Here is a 24458-nt window from a genome sequence, read left to right as displayed (position 1 = left end):
TGGGGCCAGATACAGAGATCCTTGCATGTACACATTTGGGACTTAATCCTAAAGCAACTAGAAGCCACAACTTCTAATTCACAAAATTCCTTCCCCATATCAAGGGGGCAGAAATTACTTTAATTCCTCGCAAAAGCCTATAAGACAATGAGTTTTGAGTCAGTTTAAGCTCCCTGGTATAGAGGAGCTAACATGGGGGTACTATAGGGGTGGATCGCAGAGATATCTTCATAAAGGGCTACTTTCCCCCAAAGTCCCAATTACTACTTCCTGTTGGTCCAGCAGCACTGTTGAAACTGTTTCTAGGAGGGAATGTTCCCAGGAGAGAATCCAGGTCCAATTCTAGCTCTTAAACCAATAACATGTGAATAAGTGAGATTAAGTCTGTCATAATTGCCAGTTATAATTTATACGAATTGTTCTTCCTCCACCTCAGAACAACTTCCTCCTCTCCTCATTGGTATAAAAGCCTTTGTTTCTCAAGAAAGGCTCCAAGGGGCATGATACTCCATCCTCTCTCTTTACTCTGCTGCTGGCCCTGTCTCACAACCTTGTTAAATTCCAGGAGTCAGGAAATAGTGGAAATCTTGTTGCTAAAATTTGTATGCCTAAAACTAGGCAGTATTCTGAAAAAAGCATAAGCCTCTACAGTTCAGTCCAACAAATAAAGTGGCTAGTTAGTTCAAATGGGTAAGGCAGTCTTAGGAACATGTTAAGATGACAGAAAAGCATGAAGATAGATGGGTAATAAAACACACACACACCATCACTGATACTAAAATAATTTTATTTAGTTTCTTATTTTAAAAAAGGTAGCATTTCACATATAAATTTAGACTTCAAGATTACAGTGCGTATTTGCCAAAAGAAACTTCCCTGAAGGATGGCTAGACGTAGAGCTCATTGAGTGGGCACAGGAAAGCTCATTCCATGAAGAATTTAAGTAGAAGTGCTTTCTTTAAAACTTTACAATGGCACTTCCTCTTTCCTCAACCCTGACACCAGGGTTTTTGGCTGGTAAGAAAACCCACAGCCATCACTTTGGGGCAATAGCTTTTCACTTATGGGAATAGGAAACATCTCTAGGAAAGAAAGCACAAAAGTAAAGGATCCAGAATTCCCACAACAATCATTATTTATCTGCAGCAACAACATGACAAGAATTTATTTTTATAATTCAAAAGTTCTTTTAAGTAGGGATAAAGAACACAAAATTCACTCATAAAGACAATTTATAGAATTAAATGAGCAAAAATGAAAGAATGATTTCTCCATATTTCAAATGCCTCTATAGTATAAGGCCCAGGGAAAAGACCCATCCAAATTTGGGCTTTACTTTCCCAAATAAAGCATTTGGCACAACCCATCAGCTGTTGTGAGACTGACAGCTGAGAGGTTTCTGGAAGTGGTCCCATTTTTCTGTCTGGCTTCAACATAGTGTACATAAAAAGTGTCAACAAGCTGCACAAACTTAGGTCTAACTATGCAGCACACTGTTCCAAAAAAGTTAATCTGAAGTTAAAAAAAAAAAGAAAAAAGGTCCAGATGAAGTAGATCTCCTATAGCCACAGGTTAACTCTGTCATCTTCTCATGGAAAATTAAATTCACTGGCTGCCCAAGAAGTCAGTGGACTCCTGATCTCCTAGGAAAGGTGAAAGTTGGATAAACAACTTTGATTTCAGCATTCCAGGGTCAGGAAGGAAGGAGACAAAGATGACCAAAGATGCTTTCTAGGTTCCTCTGTTCCATACTCTGTGAATAATACTAAAGAGAATCAATGTGCTAGTAACCACTGCAGCCCTATGAGCTGGCCTTTAGACAGAACTGCTGGGGCAAAATGAATGTACCCCAAATCCAGTTTTAAAAATAAAAACTTCCTGCAATTATGATACAATACTGTGCAATGAACGGCTAGAAACTGCACACTGCTCCTATGTGCAGTTAAAGCCCTGTCTCACTCTTGGCCAGCCAGAGCTGAGAGGTGACATATAAGGAATTGTCTGTGGTTAAAAACCAGGCACCTTAGTCATCATAGCCTGGGGGCAGTGATGCTCACAGTCATCAGCCAATGGAGCTAGGAAAGCCGGGCCCCAGAGCTTTGGTTCAGAGCAAAGTTTTAATCTTCCTCAAAACTTTAAACCAAGCTCTCCTTATCTCTGAGCCTACTAATGCAATAAACTAGTGATTAGGAATCTCTAAGAGGAATCTCTGGTTGGGTGGCAAAGTGCATGTCCCTGGAAGCCACCAACCTGACTATATGAAAACAAAGGTGCAAATCATATCAAGTAAATGGTTGCTCAAGTGGAAGATCATTTCCTGGGGACCTCAGTGGCCTGAACATTAATCACAAGGATGAATGCTGGGACTGGACTCCAAAGAGAGTCTGGGTCCCAGGCACAGTCAGTCTTCTTTAACTTACCATGTCCTAAAGGTCTCTCTGGCCTCCTATGTCTTGAATGGCTGAGCACACATGGTCCCAGGGACCAATGTAAACATTATTCAATAGATCTCAGCTTAAAAAAACACAGCTTGTTATATATTTAGTGTTTAACATTCCAGTGAAGGCAGTATCTTAGCATTAGACTTTTCCTCATTCATGAGTACCAGTTTAGAAAGGAGTACATACAGGAGACTTTAAACTGTGGCTGAGAAGACCATTTGAGTGCCAGACAGCTGGCTCTATCCTGTAATTAGCTGACAAACCAGGATAACTCACAAGAGAGCCAGAACAGACAGAGCACAAGTTCTCTGTAAATCCGAAGAGTCCATATAACCACTGTTCCCACTTAGCCCCTTGGGCCACATCTTGATATGGGAGAACATTTCCACTTCTTGCATCAACCTGTGCTCTCCTTGTTTTGGATGGGACTCTCTCCAGAGGGTTCAAGAGCCTCCTCACGGGGGAGGGAGCTTTCACTTCCAGTCCTAACATCTGAATATTTCAAAGCACAGGAGGAGTCCACAAACATGCTAGGGATGTTGCTGCCAAAGTAGATCTTACTGTTAGATGCAATGGCCTGGTACTTTTTCAGCTCCAAATATTCCGGGGTCAACTTGTGCTGTGTGGAACAAACAAGAGCAAAGGAATCAGGATATTTTGGTGTAATAGTTATCTCTTTTTTCTATATCCATTTTTCTTGTTGTTTTCCTGAATATCATGACTCAATTCAGAATGGTTGCCAATGACACTTTGGAGTGTGCTATCACATTAGCAGTTAAAACTCTTGACTTAAAATTCCTTCAAAGAGCTATCTCAATGCAGTAGAAACTGTTTACTTTTTAATAGAAGAGGGTACTGGGGAACAAATAATGATAATTAGTGATAATATAGCCTGTTAAGTACTTTCATGTACACTGTCCCATCTTGCTGAATTCATATTGGAATTGACCTTAAATTTCTACTGATTCTCTTGAGAGAGGCACATAGGTCAATGGATGAGGGTGCTGGAGCTTCCAATGAAGGGCCTGGGCTCATCAACTTATAAACAGCTGTCTGTGATTCTGTTTTTCTTGACCAAATTCTAGAAATGGAAAATCTCAAGTCACCTATCTAGCATTTTGTCTTTACCCAGAAGCAGCTTATGATAGATGTTTACTGACCATCAGATCTTCCCTCTCAATGTTTTGTTTACGTCACAGTGCCAAGGATATATCTACACCCAACCCATTCTGGGTTTGATTAAAACTCATTTCCACCATTCTCCAGAAAATATGCTCCCAAAGCCCTTTAGGACCCTTCCTAGCAATCTTCTCCTTGTTTTGGGTCCCAATCTGTCTTTTAGGCAAAAGTTCTTCTTGTCCTTCACAGTTCCATAACATCTATTCTCTGCATTCTGACATCTTTCACTTTGTGGATCTCTATACTCTCTAGTTGATTCACATCCTCTGTCAAAACACTACAATCAACTGGAACATTTCAAAATTACTTCTTTATAATACAGGTTGGTATCTGAGTAGTAACATTTTTCAAAATGACATAAATCTACTGTCCCTTTTAGAATAAAGCTGTTTTTAGCAGCAAGGTCCTAATACTTATGCCTGTCCAGTTTCTCCCACTACAGATGTGGCTTACTAGTTTTATAAACTAAAGTTTCCCTTCTTGCCTTCATCTGGAACAAATTACATTCTGTTTCTATAGAGCTGCGTCCTCAATGCTAAGTTTATTTCTAAATTTATACTGGTTTCCCAAGTAATGACAATTCACATTCTGATGACCTATCATACATCACTTTCTCTAAATTGAAAGTTTAAGCTCTAGCTATACCTTAAATCTCAATTCTAATCCTTTAAACTGCATCATACACCTTAGGAATCTATTTCAACCTTTTACCTGTTCCAAGTACTCTACAGTTAATCACCTTATAAACCTTGGACATATCATTCCCTTCTCAGAATCCTATAGGGATGACAGCTGCCTCCTAATAAAATAATTTCTGCTCCTTTAGCTTGTACTCTAGTTAACTTAACCCAAACCTTCTCCAGAAATTGTTCACCCACATATCACTCAATCTCTTTTCTTCATCAGTGTTATCACACATGAAATTCCTTACACCTGAAAGTTTTTAAAATTCAAAATGCAAGAAGTACTCAATTGGGGCATTTCAAAATGTGTGTGTGCGCATGTATGGTTGTTAAAATAATTGCTGAGCACTAAAGACATTTAGTAGGCATGGGCCAGGGATGCAAAATATCCCACATAATGCATAACAGTCTTCAATGATTAATAAAGTATCTCACCCTAAATGCCAAGAATATCTCTGATATGGCAAGAAAGTTCTAAAAAACCTTAGCTTCTATCCTGCAGATAAGATCTACCTTATGTGGAAAGCAATTCTACATGAACTTCAGTCCTTTCCTGTCACTATTTCAGGAGTTCTTCAACTTTACTGATTATTGAGCCCCTATGTTTCAACACAAATGAACTGATTTATGGCATCTGACATATATTTATATATCCGTCTGCCTCTGCTCTACTCCTCACTTTATAAGGACCCATTCAAAATTTCCTACCCAATGAGTGTGGTATGCAGTATATCTTGCTAAGTGATTGGCTAATTCTGAAGGACTGATTGGCCACTGTCCTTCCTTGATGGTGAATAAATTCAGCTCTATCATATTAGATACCTTGAAAAGGAAAGCAAAGCCCAAATTATCATTAGGAAAATGGTACAGAAAGCCAGTCACCTTGTTTGAGGTGGCATATTTGTGTGCAGCATAATACTCAGCATCTGCTTTCGCCTTCTCTCGGGCCAGGAATGCAGCATCTATCAAGTAAAACATAGTTGAGGTGTTTAAAACAAAGGAATGCTGCCAAACTGCTCCCTCAGCTGGGTAAGAGTCTCTTTTCCATTGCTTAATATTTCAATTGCTTACCTCACTTTAAAAGTTTTTAACATAGCAGTTTTCAAATCCTAGCCCTAAACAGACAGCTCCTTGTCAAGGAAGCTGAATAAAAATATGAGCTCATTCTTTTTTTGTTTTTAACCTGAAGGGGGTCCTTTCTTTTACCTCCCAGCACCCAAAACCTCATACACCATTGGCTTCAAATAAAATAACTAGTTATAGACATAAAAGTAGCTCTATTCTATTTACTGCATTGTTCCCATTCCTTCCAATTCTGATCCAGAGTCAGTTTACACAGAAAGATAGGAAGCAGCTGTACATAACCAAAAGGGTTCTTAAGACTATAAGCTAACAACATCAACATGTCACTATGTGGTATCAACGAATTTGAGATTCTTCATGAAAACTACAGCTTCTCTATCCCCTGGCTAATTTGTTGTTCGGCTAATTTGTTGTTGCTAACAGGTGAAAAAGAAACTGGTGGTAACAGGGTTTATTATTTTGTATACTCTTTACAATTGATTAAGTATCATACTTTGAGAATAAGACAACAGGCCCCAATTTAAGGAAGGAAATTAAAAGTAGAATTACCAGAGTCACAAGCCAAGGCAACAGCTAGATATGTAACAACACTTAAAAATCTCTTGTATATAGAATATCAGGCCAGCTATTCCCTCTAGGCCATAATATTCTATGGTTTTCCCACCCAAGACAATCAAGAGCTGATCCCTGAGGCAAGACTGTTCAGGATAGTGTGATCCTCACACTCTCCCCAATGTACCTTCAATTTCAGAAATGCGCTTTTCAGTTTCTTTTTCCATCACCTTCTGCTGAAACCGAATTTTTGCCACTTGTGCAATCTTCTCTGCTTCTGTAATTATACAACAGAAGACATACTCAAAAATGTTTCTCTTAGAAACGTGGCACTGAGAATCAGCAGCACACAGTCCAACATTTAATTATATACGGCTTTATAGCTAATTGTTTCCTCAAATTTTATAGCTCCAAACTGTGAACAACTTAAAAAGGAATTCAAAGGGAAAAAGGGAATTTATTTCCTACTTCACTGTCCTACTTTGACAGTGCAAGTTTTGTGGGAAGAGGGAGTACAAAAGGTTAACAGTTTCGGTTGTTCATTAGACTCTATAGGAATGGTTCACAAGTTAATGGGAAAAAAAGGACACTTAATAAAAGTACTATAGAACAAAAACAGCAACATAAATACATGATGAATGTGGCAGGAGAAAGAAAGAATAAAGAGACAAGTTAAACCAAGGAAAGCCTCTGGAAGAAATCTTCTAGGGAACAATGAACATGACCTAGAAGATAAGACAAGAAGCATCAAGGAAGCAAAAAGGTATAGATGAATAAGTCACAATGGAGAGGTGATACAGAACGAGCTGACAAGAGAAAACAACAAAAATTAAGACTAGAAAGAGGGCTAGAAGACCTCTGTCTTGAATGACAGGCTAAGAAGTTTAGTTTTAATATCTCAGGATCTACTGCTAAGTTGTTATCAGGGAAATGACATGAGGAAAAAATATCAGAGGAGGAATATGCTGACTGCTATAGAAGATAAAACAAAGAGCTGGATAATTTATCTAAGATGGTGAAAATGAGCATTAGGCACGAACACATTAGCTGTAACATGCAAGTACATATGGGAGAAACTAAACACCTCAGCATATCTCTGCTCAAAGTATAGACCCAGGACCAGGGAAAAGAGACTCTAATTACACTTTAAATTCAATCAGTGCAATTCTTAAAGAACATTCTCAATTCTATTCAGCTTAAGTGACAAATACTATATTGGCAGGTTTTTTTTTTTTTTATGTGCAGATGAAATCAACTGTAGACCGAAAATACTTGGAAATAAAACAACTGTGTCTGTAATGGACTTGTACAATTTTTCTGGTCATTATTCCACATATGATACAATTGTCTATAGTGCCTTTGTATTGTAATAGTTCTTATATGTTATCTATTGATGATTTAAATTATATGGGAAAATATGCCTAAGTTATATCAAAAAGATTTTATATAAGGGACTTAAGCAACTGCAGATACTGGTATGAAGTATGGGTAGGTGTCCTGGAACCAGATACCAAGATATGACTGTATTTTAACACATTTTTACTCTGCCCTTGGGGGAAGCACATAATGGAGGGAAAATTTCCAAGTACTTATTTCCAGAGGACAGTATCCTTTATCAACTCCAAGGCTTAATTCCCAATTTCCTCATCAGATTAAATTCAATCTATATTATACTACCCTTAAAACAAACTACTGGGCTAGAAATTTAATTGTAAGCAGAACCGCAAAATAAAATTTGAGTAAAAGGTGAGGAATATGGAAGCTGAAGCCAGAACCCAGAGAATGTTGCCTCACCACAGGGAAACCACTGAGGTAATCCCTCAATAGTGTCATGTGGGAATAAACCAATGAAGAGAATGGCCAGACTTCTAGTTCTAGAATAGTGGTGTAGGCTAATAAGAAAACCTTTCAACAACAACTTAAAGTGCTAGATAAAATTTAACATATGTGTTTTTTAATGCATGGCTGAGTTCATAATAAATAATAAATGATCTCCAAGTTACATAAACAAGGGCAGAGCTGAGACCCTGTACAGTGGCAGCACTGGGGGTGGTTATTATGCAAGAAAGGGAGAGCAACTTGGGTTATAACATTCCATGCACTGTTAGAACTGACTCTTGAATAAAACCAAGATCTCTGGAGACTATGACTCTAGTGAAAGGGAGACTAAAGAACCCCACCCACCAGCTCACTAGTGAAAGCTTTCTTTTCCATAGACATATTACAGTGAAACTGGAGAATACCCAAATACAGAGAGGTCTTAAAAGCAAAATGAAAGACTAAGTATGCAAAACCAACAATCAGACTGATAGTGAACTTGTAAAGTACACTAGAGGCCAAACAAAAATAATATTGCCAAAGTGATAAAGAAAAAATGAATTCAGTTTGGTGCAGAAATGTAGGCTAAACTACCATTCAAGAATGAAATAAAAGCATTGTTAGACAAAGGAAGACTGAAGAAGTTTTCTACTCCTTAGCCTTCATGAAAGGAAAAAGTAAAACAAAACAAAACAAAAAACAACCTAGCAGAAAAAAAGAACAAACTGCCAGAAGCAGTACAGAACAAAGTTATTCAATACTTGTAAACAAGGTAACTGTTTACTATAAGAATCAATGATAATGATGACAGTAATCAATGGGAGAATAAAAACAACATGCAACTAAAATACAAGACAACAATATGTATGTTAGAGAATAGTGACAAGAGTTAAAGTATTCCAAAGAACTGTTCAAGAACAGAATGCAGGGAATGATTAACTTTAGACTTTGTCAAGTATACTCGTTAACATTTCACCAGTGATGTCTAGTTTATACATTCCAGAAATAGAATGTAAAACTTCCAGTCAAGTAAAAGGAAGAAAAGAATAAAGACAACTCAGTCAATTTAATATCAATCAGAAATGAAGGAAAAAAGCAGCAGAGGAAAATAAATGTATGGTAAGTAGCACATAATTGAATGATACAAACAAATCCAAATATAGCAGTAACCACAATAAATATAAAAATACTAAAACTCACCAGTTAAAAGATAGATTCTCACATTGGATAAGATAACAAAATCCAGCTATATGCTGTTTACAAGAGACACACCTAAAACATAACGACACAGAAAAGTTGAAAGTAAAAGGATGGGAAGATACACCAAGAAAAAAAGCAAGAGAAATCTGTCATAGCTATATTATCATTGGGCAAAACAGATCTTAAGTAAAAAAACATGTTTAGGGATAAAGAATGTTATCATAAAACAGGAGGAATTCTCCAGGGAGATGTAACAATTCTGAGCCTGAGAGCTCTTAGTGATACAGGCCCAAAATATAAAACCAAAACCAAAAACCAAAACCAAAACCAAACCCAAACAAAAAGCAAAAAACAAAAAACAAAACACGTTAACAAATACATGGTCATGGGGTAAATTCTAACACATCTGTCTTAGTAACTGATAACTCAAGAAGACAAAAATTAGAATAATACAGAGAATAATACAATTCATAAGCCTGAACTAATGGATATATAGAGAAGTCTGCATCCAACAAAAACAGAATATATATTCAATCTTTTAAAGCACACACAACATTTATAGAAAAGAACAATGTATAGATAGGCCACAAAACAATTTCAACAAACACTTAAGAATCCATTTAACACTAATTTTCTGACTATAATACATTCACATTGGAAATTCACAATAAATAGATAGACCCTTAAAACCTACTGAACCAGAAATTAAAACTTTTAATAATTCATAAGTCAAAGGCATTATTATGGGAATATTTTTAAAGAATTAAAACTGAACACCAATAAACAAAATTCATTTCAAAACTTGTGAGAAATAATGAAAGCAGAACTTAGAATAAAACTGAGAATCTTATGTTTCCATTTAAAAAGACTGAAAGTTAATGAATTAAGTATTTAACTCTTCCAGTAGTTAGAAAAGAAATCAATGAGTAAATTCAAAGAAAGTAGAAAGATGAAACTAATAAAAGCAAATGTAAGTAACACTGGAAAGCAAGCAAGCAAGAATCAACAAAATCAAAACCTAAAGCCAATTCTCTGAAAAAAATGAATAAAATAAGATAGATCTCTGTCAGAATTGATTCAGCAAAAGAGAAGGCACAAATAAACACTATTAGGAATGAAAAGGGGCCATACAGATTTGGTAGATGCTGTGAAAGTCACAAAAGAATTCTATAAACAGATTATGCCTTCAAATTTGAAATATTTGACAAATGGACAATTTAAAAAAAAATTGCTGAAATTGACTTAAAAAGAAACAAATAACTGAACAGACCTATACTCAATATAGAAATTAAATCAGCAGGTTAAGTGTTACCACAAAAACAAACAAGCAAATCCCAAATCACAACAAACCCCACTAGACCAAAATGGTCTTTACAAGTGAGATCCACCAGACCTACAAAGAGGAGATAATACATATCAGACACAAAATGCTACAAAACACAGAATGAAGATGTGTTCAATTCATTTTAAGGCTAGGAGAATCATTATGCAAAAACAAACCAAAACTCCCTAATAAAAAAACACACAAAACCTGATGGAAAAAAGGAAAATTATAAATGGATCTCATTTATTAAAAAAAAAAAAAAAAAAAAAAAAAGTAAATATTCTAAAGGAATTTATCAGCAAACCATACAGAGATCTATTATAGTGAAACTCCTACATCATGACCAAGTGGGTTTAACCCAGGAACACAAAGAAAATTCAGTAGTAGAAAATCTCTGAATATGATTCACCACATTAGTCACTTTAAAATGAACAATCATACATATATCTCAACCTAAGTAAAAAGAAGTTTTTTTGTTTTAACAGTCATTCACAATAAAAGCTCTTGGCAAGCAAAGAACAGAAGGAAATTTCATTAACAGACAAATGTGAACTAAAACAGATGTCACTGGGATTATTTAAAATTAGGGACAAGAGTGCCTGTTGCTGTCTTTTTTTTCTAGCTTGTGTAGGAAGTCACAGCCTAAAATGGTAAGAAGAAATGAAAGGTGTGCAGATAATAAACAAACAAAAAACCTAGGACTGTCCTTATTCAAAGATAATATGATTGTGCACATGGGAAATCCAAGAGACTATGAGGAGTAAGAGCATTTTCAGCATGAATAAATAATAAATAAACAGCATATCTATACAAAAGCAATAAGCAATCAGAAAATCTGTCTTTAAAAAAGAGCATATTTATGACAGCAAAAAACCCTAAAGGACATATAGGAATAAATCTAACAAGTGTGTAAGAACTTTAAGAAAACTGTGATAATTTTTGAAACACATCATTAAGTGGAGAAATTCGGTAAATTTATAACACACAATATCATAAGTACTATAATTCTCTCCAAATTGATGAACACATTCGATGCAATGCCAATAAAAAATGCCAACACAGTATTTTATAGACTCTTAAATTTATATGGACAAATAAAGGGCCCAGAATAGTCCAGAACAATTTAAGGAATAGTTAACAGTTCAGAGGAATAGCTAAAGAGAGACTGACTCACTCTCCCAGATAGTAAGACTTAACATAAAAGTTACAGTAATTAAAACAAGGTAATACTGGGAACAGATAGATTAAACAAAAAACAAACAAACAAACAAAAAAAACGAACAAAACAGAGATCCTAGCAACAAACAAAATTACACATAGTAACTTGTTATATGATATATATGCATAAATAAGTAGAATATATAATAAACAATTGGCTTGTCACTTGAAAAAGAAAACTGAATCTCTATGTCACATTAAACACTAAAATAAATTCCACGGCTAAATTAAAAAAGTGGAACTTTAAAACTTTTAGAATAAAAATTACTTTGGGGTAGGGAAAGACATAAACCATAAAGGAAAAGAGTGATTAATTTGACTACATGAAAGCTAAAATAAATATGTACGTCAAAGATTTCAGAGTTGAAGGACAAGAAAAATTGAGAAGATATTTTGATGCGTGAATTTGGAAAAGAATTAGTACTCAAGAGATATAAACCCTTATAAACCAGTTCAAAAAAGCAACCAAATAATGGGGTAAGGACATTAAAAGGCAATTCACATAGGAAAATAAGAGGAAACCTGAATGACCAATAAATAATATTCAACTTTACTAATAATCAGGGAGATTAAAATTGAAATTATGTGGTACCAAGACTACCATCAAATTGACATAAATGTTTAATAAAAGTCTGATAGCTCCAAGGGTTAAAGTGGATTTGCAGAATGGGGAATACAGGTATGGCAGCATAGAAATTGGAATTTAAGCATTGTTGAAGAGAGGATACAGTAAAAGAATCACTTTAGAGAGCAATTTGGCAATGTGTAAAATTTGAAAATATGTACAACCTTATGTCCAGATAATTCTACCCAAGTTTTGTTTTCTAGACCAGTGCTCTCAGACTATCTATGGGAAAATGCCTTTTTGTGGGTGTACGTGAAGAACCAATACATTATAAACTATAATAAAAATGAATTACTAAAAAAAAAAAATCTAAAAACAAAACAAAGACACAGACTCGATCTTTTACTCTCAGGTTCAATAAACAAAAAATTACACTAGGCAGAGTAGCACACATCTGTAATACTAGCAGCTCAGAAAGCTGAGTCTGGAGGATCACAAGTTCAAAGCCAACCTCAGCAACTTAGCGAGGTCCTGTCTCAGAAAACAAAAAATGGGCTGGGGATGTGGCTCAGTGGTTAAGCACCTCTGGTTCAATCCCTAGTACCAAAGGAAAAAAAAAATTATTATGTTAAAATGCTATAAGAACTTCTAAACTCACCCTGAATATTTAGACTTATATCACTGTGGCTCAGAAAAAAAACAGCTGGTGACAGGGCTCTGCCCCCACCCCGCATGCTGAATAATGCTGCCCTAGGAAAATTCTTGCATGAGTACAAGGAGACATAAAAAGGACATTACTGCAGCAGTGTCTGTAATAAGGATAAACCAGAAGCTGTGCAAATTCTTTATCAGTAATTCATCAGAAAAAAACTGAGGTTCACTCAGAATGAAATCACCCAGCAGTTAAAAATGAACCAAATGAACATGTATCAATATGAATGAATTTCAATGGTCAGAAAAAGGTCAGTGTAAAATAAAAGGGAGTATACCATTTTTTGTAGTTTCAAAGAGTTTTGTAAAATAATACTATAAACTGTTATTGTTACAAACTTACAAGAGAAGTTTAAAAATATGGACAAAAAGAAACTATCTACTTACTTCAGAACAGAAGCTACTCTAAGAAGGAAGGTCAAGAAATAAGACCAGGGAAGGGTACAAAGTAGCTTCAAAGAAATACACAATCTTTTTCCTTTAAAGAAAATATCTCAAGAGAATGTGGCAAAATTCTTTTTCCTTTCTTTTTTTTAAAGGTGGTATTGGATATTAAACTCAGGGGTACTCTACCACTTGAGTTATACCCACCGCCCTTTTTATTTTTTGAGACAGGGTCTCACTAAGTTGCCCAGGCTGACCTCCAACTTGCAATCTTCCTGTCTCAGCCTCCCAAGTCACTGGGATTACAGGCATGCATCACCGCACCTAGTTAAAATATGGCAACATTTTAAGACTTCATTATGTTGTTCTTTGTATATTCCTGTATATGTGACATATTTACTAAAAAAAAAAAAAAAAAAAAAAAAAGTCCTTATACTCAACATCAACTGTGGGCAAAAGATGGCAGTCTAATAGTATCCTACAGTATAATTCAAAATGAGCTGTAATCCTGCTGTACTTTCATAGATGACAGTTATCTATACAAATGTTGGTGCACGCCAACAAGCAAGGACACATACTCTCATTTGAGCTTTGGCCAAAAAACTACCCTATTCTTAAGTTATTCAATTTATTCAATAAAAATTCTACTCCACAAAGACTAAAGCTGCCCTTCTCACTGCCCTTGAAAAAGACAACAGCAGTAGTTGACAACATGATGGAAAACCAAGACACTTCAGTAAGTACTGACTTCACCTTCTTGTAAAGGCTTCAGGACATCTGAATGTATAATGAAGTTTCCAGAATTCTCCACTACAGATGATGCAGTCTTATTTGGGACCCCTCGATATTCAACTTGAGACCAACAAAGAACAGGACAAACTCAGCACAGATTCTTAGATACATTCATTTCAGAAATAAGTCAAAGTACCTATAACAGCCTTTTTCCTCTCCGTCTCAGCTTCTTTCTCCACAACCTTTTGTTTCTGTGCAGCTATAAGAAGTTTTGTCTTCTCAGCCTCCCTGCAAAGCAAAACATTATAAAAATTATAAAATTTTTTATTTTGCAGTGCTGGGGATTAAAACCAGGGACTTGTGCATGCTAGAATAGCACTCTCACACTCACCTTTATCCCCAGTTCCAGAAATGATACCTTATGATGAGCTCATAGTAATTCTAACCTTAGAGTGGGTCAGAGAAGCATTTTTCAATAAGGATATTTGGATCCATTAGGGTAGATACAGGAGGTGTTTCCTTAATTTACTTAAAATGAATATGAGGATGAAAGGTGGAATGATTTGTCCAACATCACCCAGAGATAAGGAAAAAAAAATTAGAATATTAGAACTTCAGTCTGATATTTTTCCTTCTAACTACCATATACAGGGCTATGATCTGGAAGGAAGTATATAAAAGCTTTCCAGGTTGTTAGGCCTTCTGCTAGCTCACACAGCACCACAGTCAATCAGAAAAAGGCACCAGTCTGGGCAGATGTAGTTCCTCAGATACATACATGGTCTAGCAAGCAGAATGGTGCTGGATTTGAGCCTCTGCCCTCCTTATGTGGGCACCCAGGTACAGTGGTGCTATCTGATATATGAAAGGTATAACCAGGTGGCAGTTATCAGGCAGTAAACTGTAGCTCAAGGTAAGGAAACTTTTCTAAGATTTTGAGTACCAAATAATAGAAATGCTAGCCTATCACTAAGCATGACAAGTGGCCTCTGAGGAACCACATGAAATAGTATTACAGGAAGATTTCTATTAGGTTAAGATGTTAGACTACATAATCCCAAGATGGCTTTTAATTCTGGAATTCCCATAGTTTAAAAAATTAAGAAAGATTCAAAATTATCTGCAAAGCAATTACACCAGTTTCCCTAAGACATGTTCCCCCAAGGTTCCCCCTTTTCACATGCCACCACTGATAAAAACACATGAAATGACATTCTGAACATTGAGTTATATGCAGTTCTTGGATCTCAGGATGGAGCTAAGGTGTAGACTGTGGTTTAGCATAAAAGAGGCCCTGGGTTTCTTTTCCAGCACACACTAAGTAAATACATAAATAAATAGACACATTTATCTTTCAATCACCAGAAATGAACATATTTAAAGCCTAAGACATTCTGAGCCTTCAATAAGCATTTTTTTTTTTTTTTTTTTTCCCTACATGTGGCTCAAACCCATGATCTATCCAGCCTGGTAACCTTAAAAGAAGAGTTCCTTTCCTACAAAGAAAAAGAGGGAAAATAAAATTCTATGATGGAGGATACAGAACTGAGAACAAAAATAGTATCAACCCCATAAAGCAGTATTATTACTCCTTTGATCACCTGCATTTATATATGTTGCATTCTTAACTTTTATAGTTATTTTTTTCCCCAGCATCTCATATTTTTCCTAACAAATTCTCTAAAGACTATGGTTTCTTCTTTACAGTATCTGTCGTATGAGAATATTGTCATTCCAAATGCAGTAAGTGTTCCCTTAAAAGGAACACTCTAAAATCCTTAGAAACTAATTTCATGTCAAGTGAGTGACTTCTCATTTCCAGACAATCCTGGGCACATAAAAGACGAGGGAAACCTTGCCAATTCAAGCAAGGCTTCCCTAGAGGTAAATTAAAAAAGATTCAGATACACAATCACATACAATGGAAAAACCAACCTTCATATCAACTATGTGTCTATTATTATTATTACAATAAGATAACAAAATATGGACATTCTCTTTAAGACAGCTAGGACTCTTTCCCTCCTATAGTAACATTCAATTAAAAATATTATTCATATGCAGATTATAGCTCCTTAGGCTTTCACCAAGAGTTCCACAGCAAAACGCATCTTTAGTCACTAAGACTACTTCTGAAATGTCCACACATAAAGAGAAAACTAGGAAGAGTCTAGTGGGAATTAAGACATGAGAATTGTCAATATTACTAAAAATAAATGTACAGATAATAGATATTTACCCAACCCAAGTGCATTATCTCATGTGTTTCATCTGGACTGTTATATCAATAAGTAGACAGCTCTAAATAGAAATACTAGGATCCCATGCATGCTACTCACATTAACTCAAAATTTCTTCTTATGGCTTCTGGTATTTTAGGTTTTGTAACACGCACAGCCTAAAAAATAAAAGTGAAAAAAAATAAAAAGGTATATTTGAAAAATACATGTTCAAATTGAATCTTCTATAGAAGAGCTCCCCAAATGATATAATAAAATAACTAAAACACAGCTGCCTACTAACATGTGCAGAGATTCCCACCAAGAAAATCTATTTCTCATACCAATCACACCAAGAATCAAAGATCAGTTATTTCTAGTTTCCTTAAAAAATTACTAACTACAGGAGAAAAACCACTGTACCCACTAGGGAATAAACTCCTTCAGGGAAAAGGTTCCCCTTAACAGAGAGATATTTCACAAAGCTGTTTAGTGGGCTAGTTTTGCTTTCCTTTTCAAACCAAAGAAGCAGAAGGAAGGCAAAGTTACAAAGTTGAAATTATACAAATCAGAAACAGTCAAAAACAAACTGAAAACTGAGGTCAGTCTATACAATTTAATACAGTGTCTAAATAAGCAATTACTTATCACTTCCTAAAACTGCAATCACTCAGTACTAGCTATAAATATACAGCCCAATGGCTGAAGGATAACAGCAATTCACAGCTTATATTCTTTCTTTTTGGAACTTCAGAACAAAGTCAACCAGTCTTTGTGGACCTTCTTTACTAGACATTCCCTAATCATAGTATGCTCTGGCCTAATTAAGATTATCTACTTAAAAGAGTTGCTTTTTTTTTTTTTTTTTGGAAGGTTGACTTTTCTACACAAGTATTTTTTTAAAAAAGGCTTCAAAACCTTTTAAGCAACCCAGCATTTCCCTTATAAAGCACAGGCTAATCTGCAGGTAATTTTGACTCTCATAACTAATGATAAGGATTATGGTGGAACACTATAAGCAAGTGCTGTCAGGAAAAATCCTCATCACACACTGAAGGTGAGACATGTGGGTTCATAAGGACATTCAGTGGAGATGTCTGGAAGACAAAAATTCAGAACTGGAATTTGTGAGATGCCAGATTTCATTATGTGACTACTAGGCATATAGATGACTTCTAATACAGATGAGGGAGGCACTGCCACACTGCTTTTAGTTCAGAGACTGTTTGGTCACATATCTTTTTAGCCATATAAAAAGAAGCATAAAATAGAACTGTCTTGTAGACTTTTTTTGCTATATGAGGCAGAACAACATACCACATGCTTGCCAATCACATTTTCGAATATGTGAAAATATAAACACTTGCTATAGCAGATACTATGAGTAAGTTGTATCACAAGAAATTTAAGAAAATCAAGAACAATGACCAAACACCACCCCGCTCCCTTATGTGCACACAAACATAATGAGTGGAGGCAAAAAGCTGATGCAATGAAATGTACACATTGAAACTAATCCCAGGGTTATATATATTAAGCCAAAAAAGTTGGAATATAATAGTCACTCCATTAAATAAGAGGAAAAGAAATGCCAAGGATGATCATTTTCACCATTATTAATTCTCCAGAGAAGAAAATTTTTTTTCTTCTCAAGAAGAAAATGGGGATATAAACATAGGGAAAAGAAAAATTAAAATAGTGACTGGTACTGAAAGATAGTAGTGACTAACAAAGCAAGACTGCTGTCATGGAATTTAAAATTTTAAAGAGAATAATAAAAAGAAAATAAATAAGATAATTTCACATAATTATGAGTGCTATATGAAGAATTAAAATAGGATAACTTTGGGACTTTACTAGGATGCAGAAGAAGAAATCAAGATTTTTATCCTGGCATAAATATTTTACTAAAAAATCTAAGAAAACTAACCCCCCAAATTATTAGAGACAGGAAATTCAACAAAATTATAGATATAGGATGAATTTACCAAAAATTCACTGTGTTCCTTAGTGTTTTTTTTTAAAGCAAGATTACATATTGACTGGTATGAAAATTCATTACATCTATCAATTTAAGATATGAGTTTCTCGGCCAGGAGGGTGGCATAATGTCTGTAATCTGAATGACTCAGAAGGCTGAAGCAGGAGGATTGCAAGATCAAGGCCAGCCTCAACAACTTATTGAGGCCCTAAGTGACTTAGTAAAACTATATGTCAAAATAAAAAAAATACTACAGCAGCTCAATTCACAATAGTTAAGCTATGGAATCAATCAGGGTGCCCTTCAACAGATGAATGGATAAAGAAAATGGTATATATACACAATGGAACATTACTTAGCCACAATGAATGAAATTACAGAATTTGCCTGTAAATGGATGGAACTAGAGATTATGCCAAAAAAACCAAAGGCTGAATGTTCTCTCTGATATGCTGAAGCTAACACACAGTAAGTGTGGCTGGGAAGTGGGGGGGGACACACACAGAAGTTCATTAGATTAGACAAAGGGGAATGAAGGGAAGGGAGGGAAGATGGGAATAGGAAAGACAATTGAATGAACTGGACATAACTTTCCTATGTTCATATATGAATACACAACCAGTCTAACTCCACATCATGTTACAACCAACCACAAGAGTGGGAAGTTATACTACATGTATGTATAACATGTCAAAATACATTCTACTGTCATGTATATCTAAAAAAAAAAAAAAAGAATTATAATACAAAGGACTGGGGATGTTACTCAGTGGTTAAGTGCCCCTGGGTTCAATTCCTAGTACCAAAAAAAAAAAAAAAAAGTTTTTCCCCAAGTCAGAAATTATTTCTTTTTAAAAATTTTAAAATTTGTTCTAATTAGTTATACATGACACTAGAATGCATTTATGCACTTTGATATATCATACATAAGTGGGGTACAATTTCTCCTTTTTCTGATTGTACATATTGTAGAATCACATGTAGTCAAATATGTACATAAGGCAATGTCTGTTTTATTCTATACTTCCTGTCCTCATATCCCCTCCCCTCCCATCATTCCCTTCTACATAGTCTAAAGTAACTCCATTCTGGCCTAGCGCACCCCTACCCCATTGTGAATTAGCATCCGCATATCAGAGAAAACATTTGGGATTGGCTTATTTCGCTTAGCATGATATTCTCCATCCATTTACTGGCAAATATCATAATTTCATTCTTCTTTAAGGCTGAGTAACATTCCATTGTGTATATGTACTACATTTCCAAGTCAGAAATTCTTAAAGAAACAAAAAGAATACTTATCCTTGCTTTGATACAATCAAGTAAAGGCACAAACTATAATCCTATTTTATAACTTAAATGCTAATTAAGATACCTGATCTTAATTATCAAAAATGAAAACTCACCTGGCAGAAATATCAAAGGCATTTGTTTCTAAAAAGATGATATATCTTACCAGATTTAAAAAAATTGAATAAAAAGTCAAATTACCACAACCACATGGTACTGTGTTAAAACAGGAAAGTTAAAGATAGCCTCTTCAACAAATGGTGCTGGGAAAACTGGAAAACCATATGCAACAGAATGAAACTAAACCCCTATCTCTCACCCTGAACAAAATTCAATTCAAAATGGATCAAGGACCTTGGAATCAGACCAGAGACCCTGCATCTTATAGAAGAAAAAGTAGGTCCAAATCTTCACCTTGTTGGCTTAGGATCAGACTTCCTAAACAGGACTCCCATAGCACAAGAAATAAAAGCAAGAATCAACAACTGGGATAGATTCAAACTAAAAAGCTTTCTCTCAGCAAAGGAAACTATCAGTAATGTGAAGAGAGAGCCTACAGAGTGGGAGAATATCTTTGCCACTCATACTTCAGATAGAGTGCTAATTTCCAGAATATATAAAGAACTCAAAAAACTCTACACCAAGAATACAAATAATCCAATTGACAAATGGACTAAGGAAATGAACAGACACTTCACAGAAGAAGATCTACAAGCAATCAACAGATATATGAAAAAATGTTCAACATCTCTAGTAATAAAGAAATGCAAATCAAAACTACCCTAAGATTCCATCTCACCCCAAATAGAATGGCGATTATCAAGAACACAAGCAACAATAGGTGTTGGCGAGGATGTGGGGAAAAAGGTACACTCATACATTGCTGGTGGGGTTACAAATTAGTGCAGCCACTCTGGAAAGCAGTATGGAGATTCCTCAGAAAGCTTGGAATGGAACCACTATTTGACCCAGCTATCCCATTCCTTGGCCTATACCCAAAGGACTTAAAATCAGCATACTACAGAGATACAACCACATCAATGTTCATAGCCTCAATTCACCATAGCCAGATTGTGGAACCAACCTAGATGCCCTTCAGTTGATGAATGGATACAGAAATTGTGGCATATATATACAATGGAATATTACTGTGTCGTGAAGAATGATAAAATTATGGCATTTGCAGGCAAATGGATGAAATTGGAGATTATCATGCTAAGTGAGATAAGGCAATCTCAAAAAACTGAAGGACGGAACTATTCAACATGGAGGCGGAGGTCGATAAGCTCGAACTGATGATTATGGACTTTGTGTCTCCATGTTTTGCCTGTTATGAATGAAATGGCTGTGAGCATTGAAGTATACAAGTTTTGGGTTCCAGAAAGCTGACTCTGATCTGGATTACATTCAGTATAGACTGGAATACAAATTCAAGACAAATCATTCCGATTCAGCAGGCCAGAAAAATCCAGTTACAGTCTTAAAGGATTTGTCTGCGATAAAATCTCGCTATCAAACTTTATATACACGTTTTAAACCAGTTGCTGTTGAGCAGAAAGAGACTAAGAGCCACATTTATGCTACTTTGAATTAGACTATGACCATGATGCAAGAACTACAAAAGCAAACAGACCTGGAGCTGTCACCACTGACCGAAGAGGAGAAAACTGTGATAGAGCAATTAAAATCTCATATAACAGACTTATGAAGAAATGGACTTGCAAAAGGAAACTAATGAAGAGATCTGTTCCAGAGAAATTTAGGACAATGTCTTGTTAACACTTGATTATTAGAGGTGGGGGGCTGGTAAAGGAGAAGGAGGTTTGGCTTGAGTGACAGGGTATGATGCCTTTAATCTGAGTGGAAATTAGAAGAGCAGATATTATTTGTATAAAATTTAGCTGAAAAAAATAAAATGAATGGGAATGCAGTGATTTAAATATATATTTACATATATATCCTTAGTTTTGTAGTTTTAACTAAGGAAGTCCCTTAATATTATTTTGGACTTGTTTTCTTTTTGTGTAGATGAGATAATGTAGATATTCTATCTTGTCATAAAATAATGTTTATGTATATTTCAGGAGTCAATGTGTAAATGAGTATGATTTAGAAAGTAAAGAACAAGCAACATTTAAAAAATTATTTGCATAAAACTTTCATTTTTTGAAATGTTGATTGTAGATGGCAATCGTTATTGGTGAGATCATTAATATATGATATGTAGTCTCTCATAAAACCTAGCTAATGTAATAAAAAAAAACAAAAAACAAAAAACTGAAGGACGAATGATCTCGCTGATAAGTGGATGAGGACATATAATGGGGGGTAGGAGGGGTTAGCGTTAGGGTTAGGGTTAGGTTTAGGGTTAGGGATAAGGAAGGTGGTAAGAATGGAGGAAGGAAGGACTGTATAGAGGGAAAAGAGGGGTGGGAGGGGTGGGGGGAAGGGAAAAAATAACAATGAATAAAAAAAACTTTAAAAATTAAAAATATTTTTTTGCTGGGATATTATTATAGATTGGCTTGGGGAAAATAGTCAACTTTTTAATGATAGTTTTACCATCTATACATAAAATGTGCAATTGGATCTTTGATGTACTTATGTGTATTTGCATTTTCTCAAATCTGCATGTTTTCAAATATGCTTTCATATGAAACACAACATTCATGTGACATGTTTATAAATTATTCTTGGTGTTTTTTAGTATTTGTAAAACTGGATATAACAGAAACTGTTTCTGTTTCCTGGAACCATTATTTTCCACAGTTTAGTAATTCTCTTTCTAAATGTACATCCCCTTTAATAATGACCCTGGAATTTAACTCTGGAGGAAGATTATTATGTTCTCATATATCTAAGAGTGCATTTTCACTCTCTGTGATTGGTGGTGGGGTATGCACATGTTTGTTTTAAAAAGTACAGTTTCTGAACATGGAGAATAACAGCTTAAACTATATTTTCTTTTTATGAGAATGCCTTTATTGCACATGATTATCAATATTACTTAATTTTGTGTATAATGTGGTTTTATTTTGCATTACCTGATTTCTAAAGATGTTTAGTTTTTCATGATTATGGAAAACATAATGTTCAACTGTTCAACTCATTAAATTTGTCTAAAAAAAAAAAAAACAAAAACAAAAACCAAAAAAAAACACAAACAAAATAAAACCAAAACCAAAACCAAAACCAACAAAGATTGGTGGCAAATGGTAGCCCTTTTTAGCACGTTGGGAATTCTAGAAACCCTGGATGAAAAGTGTCACACACCAACTTCCTCTTCAGCAAAGAACACTGTTAAAAAAAAAAAAAAAGGAAGAAAGAAAGAAAAAGAAAAAGAAAAAAAAATGCAAATGGTAAATGACAACCTGGGTGAAAACATCTAAAACATATATAAAGTCAAAGAATTAGTATACATACTACATAAAGAACTTATACAAGTCAGTGAGGAATAAAGCAACACCATTGAAAAATAGATAAAGCATAGAGTATGTGAAAAAAGCAATTCACAAGAAGTGAAAATTATCAAAGGCACTCAATCTTGTGGAAGGAAGGAAGAAAGGAAGATAAGGAAAAAGAAAACAAAGAAAGAAACCCATTACAATGAATTGGTATCACTTTTGGCCTGATTTACAGAAATAAACAGAATGACAATTAAAAAAAACCAAACAAACAAATAAACAAAAACCAGGAAGGTTGAAAAATAGACCTGAAATTCTAAAAACGCATTCCAACTATCGTAAGAAATTATTTTTAAAAAGACAAAAGCAACCAAAACAATGGAGACCTTGTCTTCCACATTAAGAATGCATTACAAAGCTAATGTCTTTCATTCAATAACTTTATAAAAACAAAAATAAATATAAATATTTGAAAGATCCTTCTTGTTGTACGCAGAAAATAAAGTAGACAAGGAAAAGTGTGAAATTAGGCAAAAGAAGAAAGGAGGCTACTGGTCTAGGCAAGCAATGATGGCTTGGTTTAAGGAGGGGCAGAAAAGATGTAAGAGTGGGCAGTCTTACAGGGATTTTGATGATAGAATCAACAGAACATGGGGACTCATTAGATGTTAAGGGTAATGGATTGTCAAAGATGCCTCCCACACTTCTAGAGCGGTCATGGGGGAAGGAGCTACATTAACTAATAAGAAGGAAAAAACAGGAGAGATGTAGATTCGATGAAAAAAAGACCAAGGGCTTAATAACTAATAAAAGAATAGGAATAGATCTGTAAACAGAACGAAGTTCAGGAAAAGATACAGGTATATAATGGAATTAGCATACAATGCAAATATCATTCAAAGAAGGGAGAATATGGAAGGATAAATTAGTAATTACTACTGCCACCCCACTAGTCAGAAGAGGAACTGGACCCCCTACCTCATAATTGACACCAAAATGAATTCCACACAAATTAAAGATTTAAATCTAAGGATATACCTGTAAAAGTAGAGAAAAATTTTGTACTTTCTGATACTATTTAAATGTTGATACCTTTAAAGTGGTGAAAGATATCAAACAAAGCATGCCAGTTCAGCAAGACTCCATAAAGAAAACCACTAGCCCACTATGTAAGTCTAAAACTTCAAAATTTCAGAAGAAAAAAATAAAGTTGAATGGCAAAAACAAAACAAGAAAAGAAAAAGAAAAACAGAGCAAGAGAGAGAGAAAAAAGAAAAACAAACCTATCCCAAACCTGGGAAAAAGTACATTTAAAATACAGATTCAGGGCTGTGGATGCAGCTTAGTGGTAGAGCACTTTCCTAGCATGTGTGTGGCCCTTGGTTCAAACCCCAGCACCAAAACCCAAAAACCAAACACTAAAAAAGCTATAGCAGGCATGGTAGCACATGCCTGTAATTAATTCAGTTCTCAAGCGCCTGAAGCAGCAGTGGTACAAGTTTGAGGTCAGCTGGGGCAGCTTAGCAAGACCTTGTATTAAAATAAAAAAATAAAAAGGGTTGAGGATGTATGTAGCTTAGTGGTATAGTGTTTGCCCATCATGTATGAGGCCCCGGGTTCAATTCCAATTACCCCAAAAAAGAAAAACAAACAAACAAAACCCATAAAAATAGC

General features: G+C 35.1%; 1 protein-coding gene and 1 pseudogene across 5 annotated transcripts in view; one reads left to right on the top strand and one right to left on the bottom strand.

Moving 5' to 3' along the window:
* Positions 1 to 770: 770 nt before the first annotated feature.
* ERLIN1 (ER lipid raft associated 1) overlaps positions 771 to 24458 on the bottom strand; it is a 37069-nt gene continuing 13381 nt past the window's right edge. For all 4 annotated transcript variants that reach the window (XM_079137323.1, XM_079137325.1, XM_079137324.1 and 1 more), the window contains 5 exons: positions 16230 to 16288; positions 14087 to 14178; positions 6126 to 6215; positions 5186 to 5265; positions 771 to 3060 (listed from right to left, as the gene is read on the bottom strand). In XM_079137323.1, coding sequence (XP_078993449.1) covers positions 2839 to 3060; positions 5186 to 5265; positions 6126 to 6215; positions 14087 to 14178; positions 16230 to 16288 — 543 coding nt within the window. In that variant the 3' untranslated portion in view covers positions 771 to 2838. The remainder of the gene's footprint in view (positions 3061 to 5185; positions 5266 to 6125; positions 6216 to 14086; positions 14179 to 16229; positions 16289 to 24458) is intronic.
* Positions 20646 to 21558, top strand: LOC306658703 (SKA complex subunit 2-like; annotated as a pseudogene). Its single transcript has 2 exons — positions 20646 to 20684; positions 20762 to 21558. The product of its transcript is annotated as an SKA complex subunit 2-like (transcript).

This window comes from Sciurus vulgaris (assembly GCF_902686455.1).
Source record: "Sciurus vulgaris genome assembly, chromosome: 4".
Classification (NCBI taxonomy): Eukaryota; Metazoa; Chordata; class Mammalia; order Rodentia; family Sciuridae; genus Sciurus; species Sciurus vulgaris.
The sequence above is the reverse complement of the archived record's forward strand: the minus strand, read 5'-3'. Positions and strand labels throughout refer to the sequence as shown.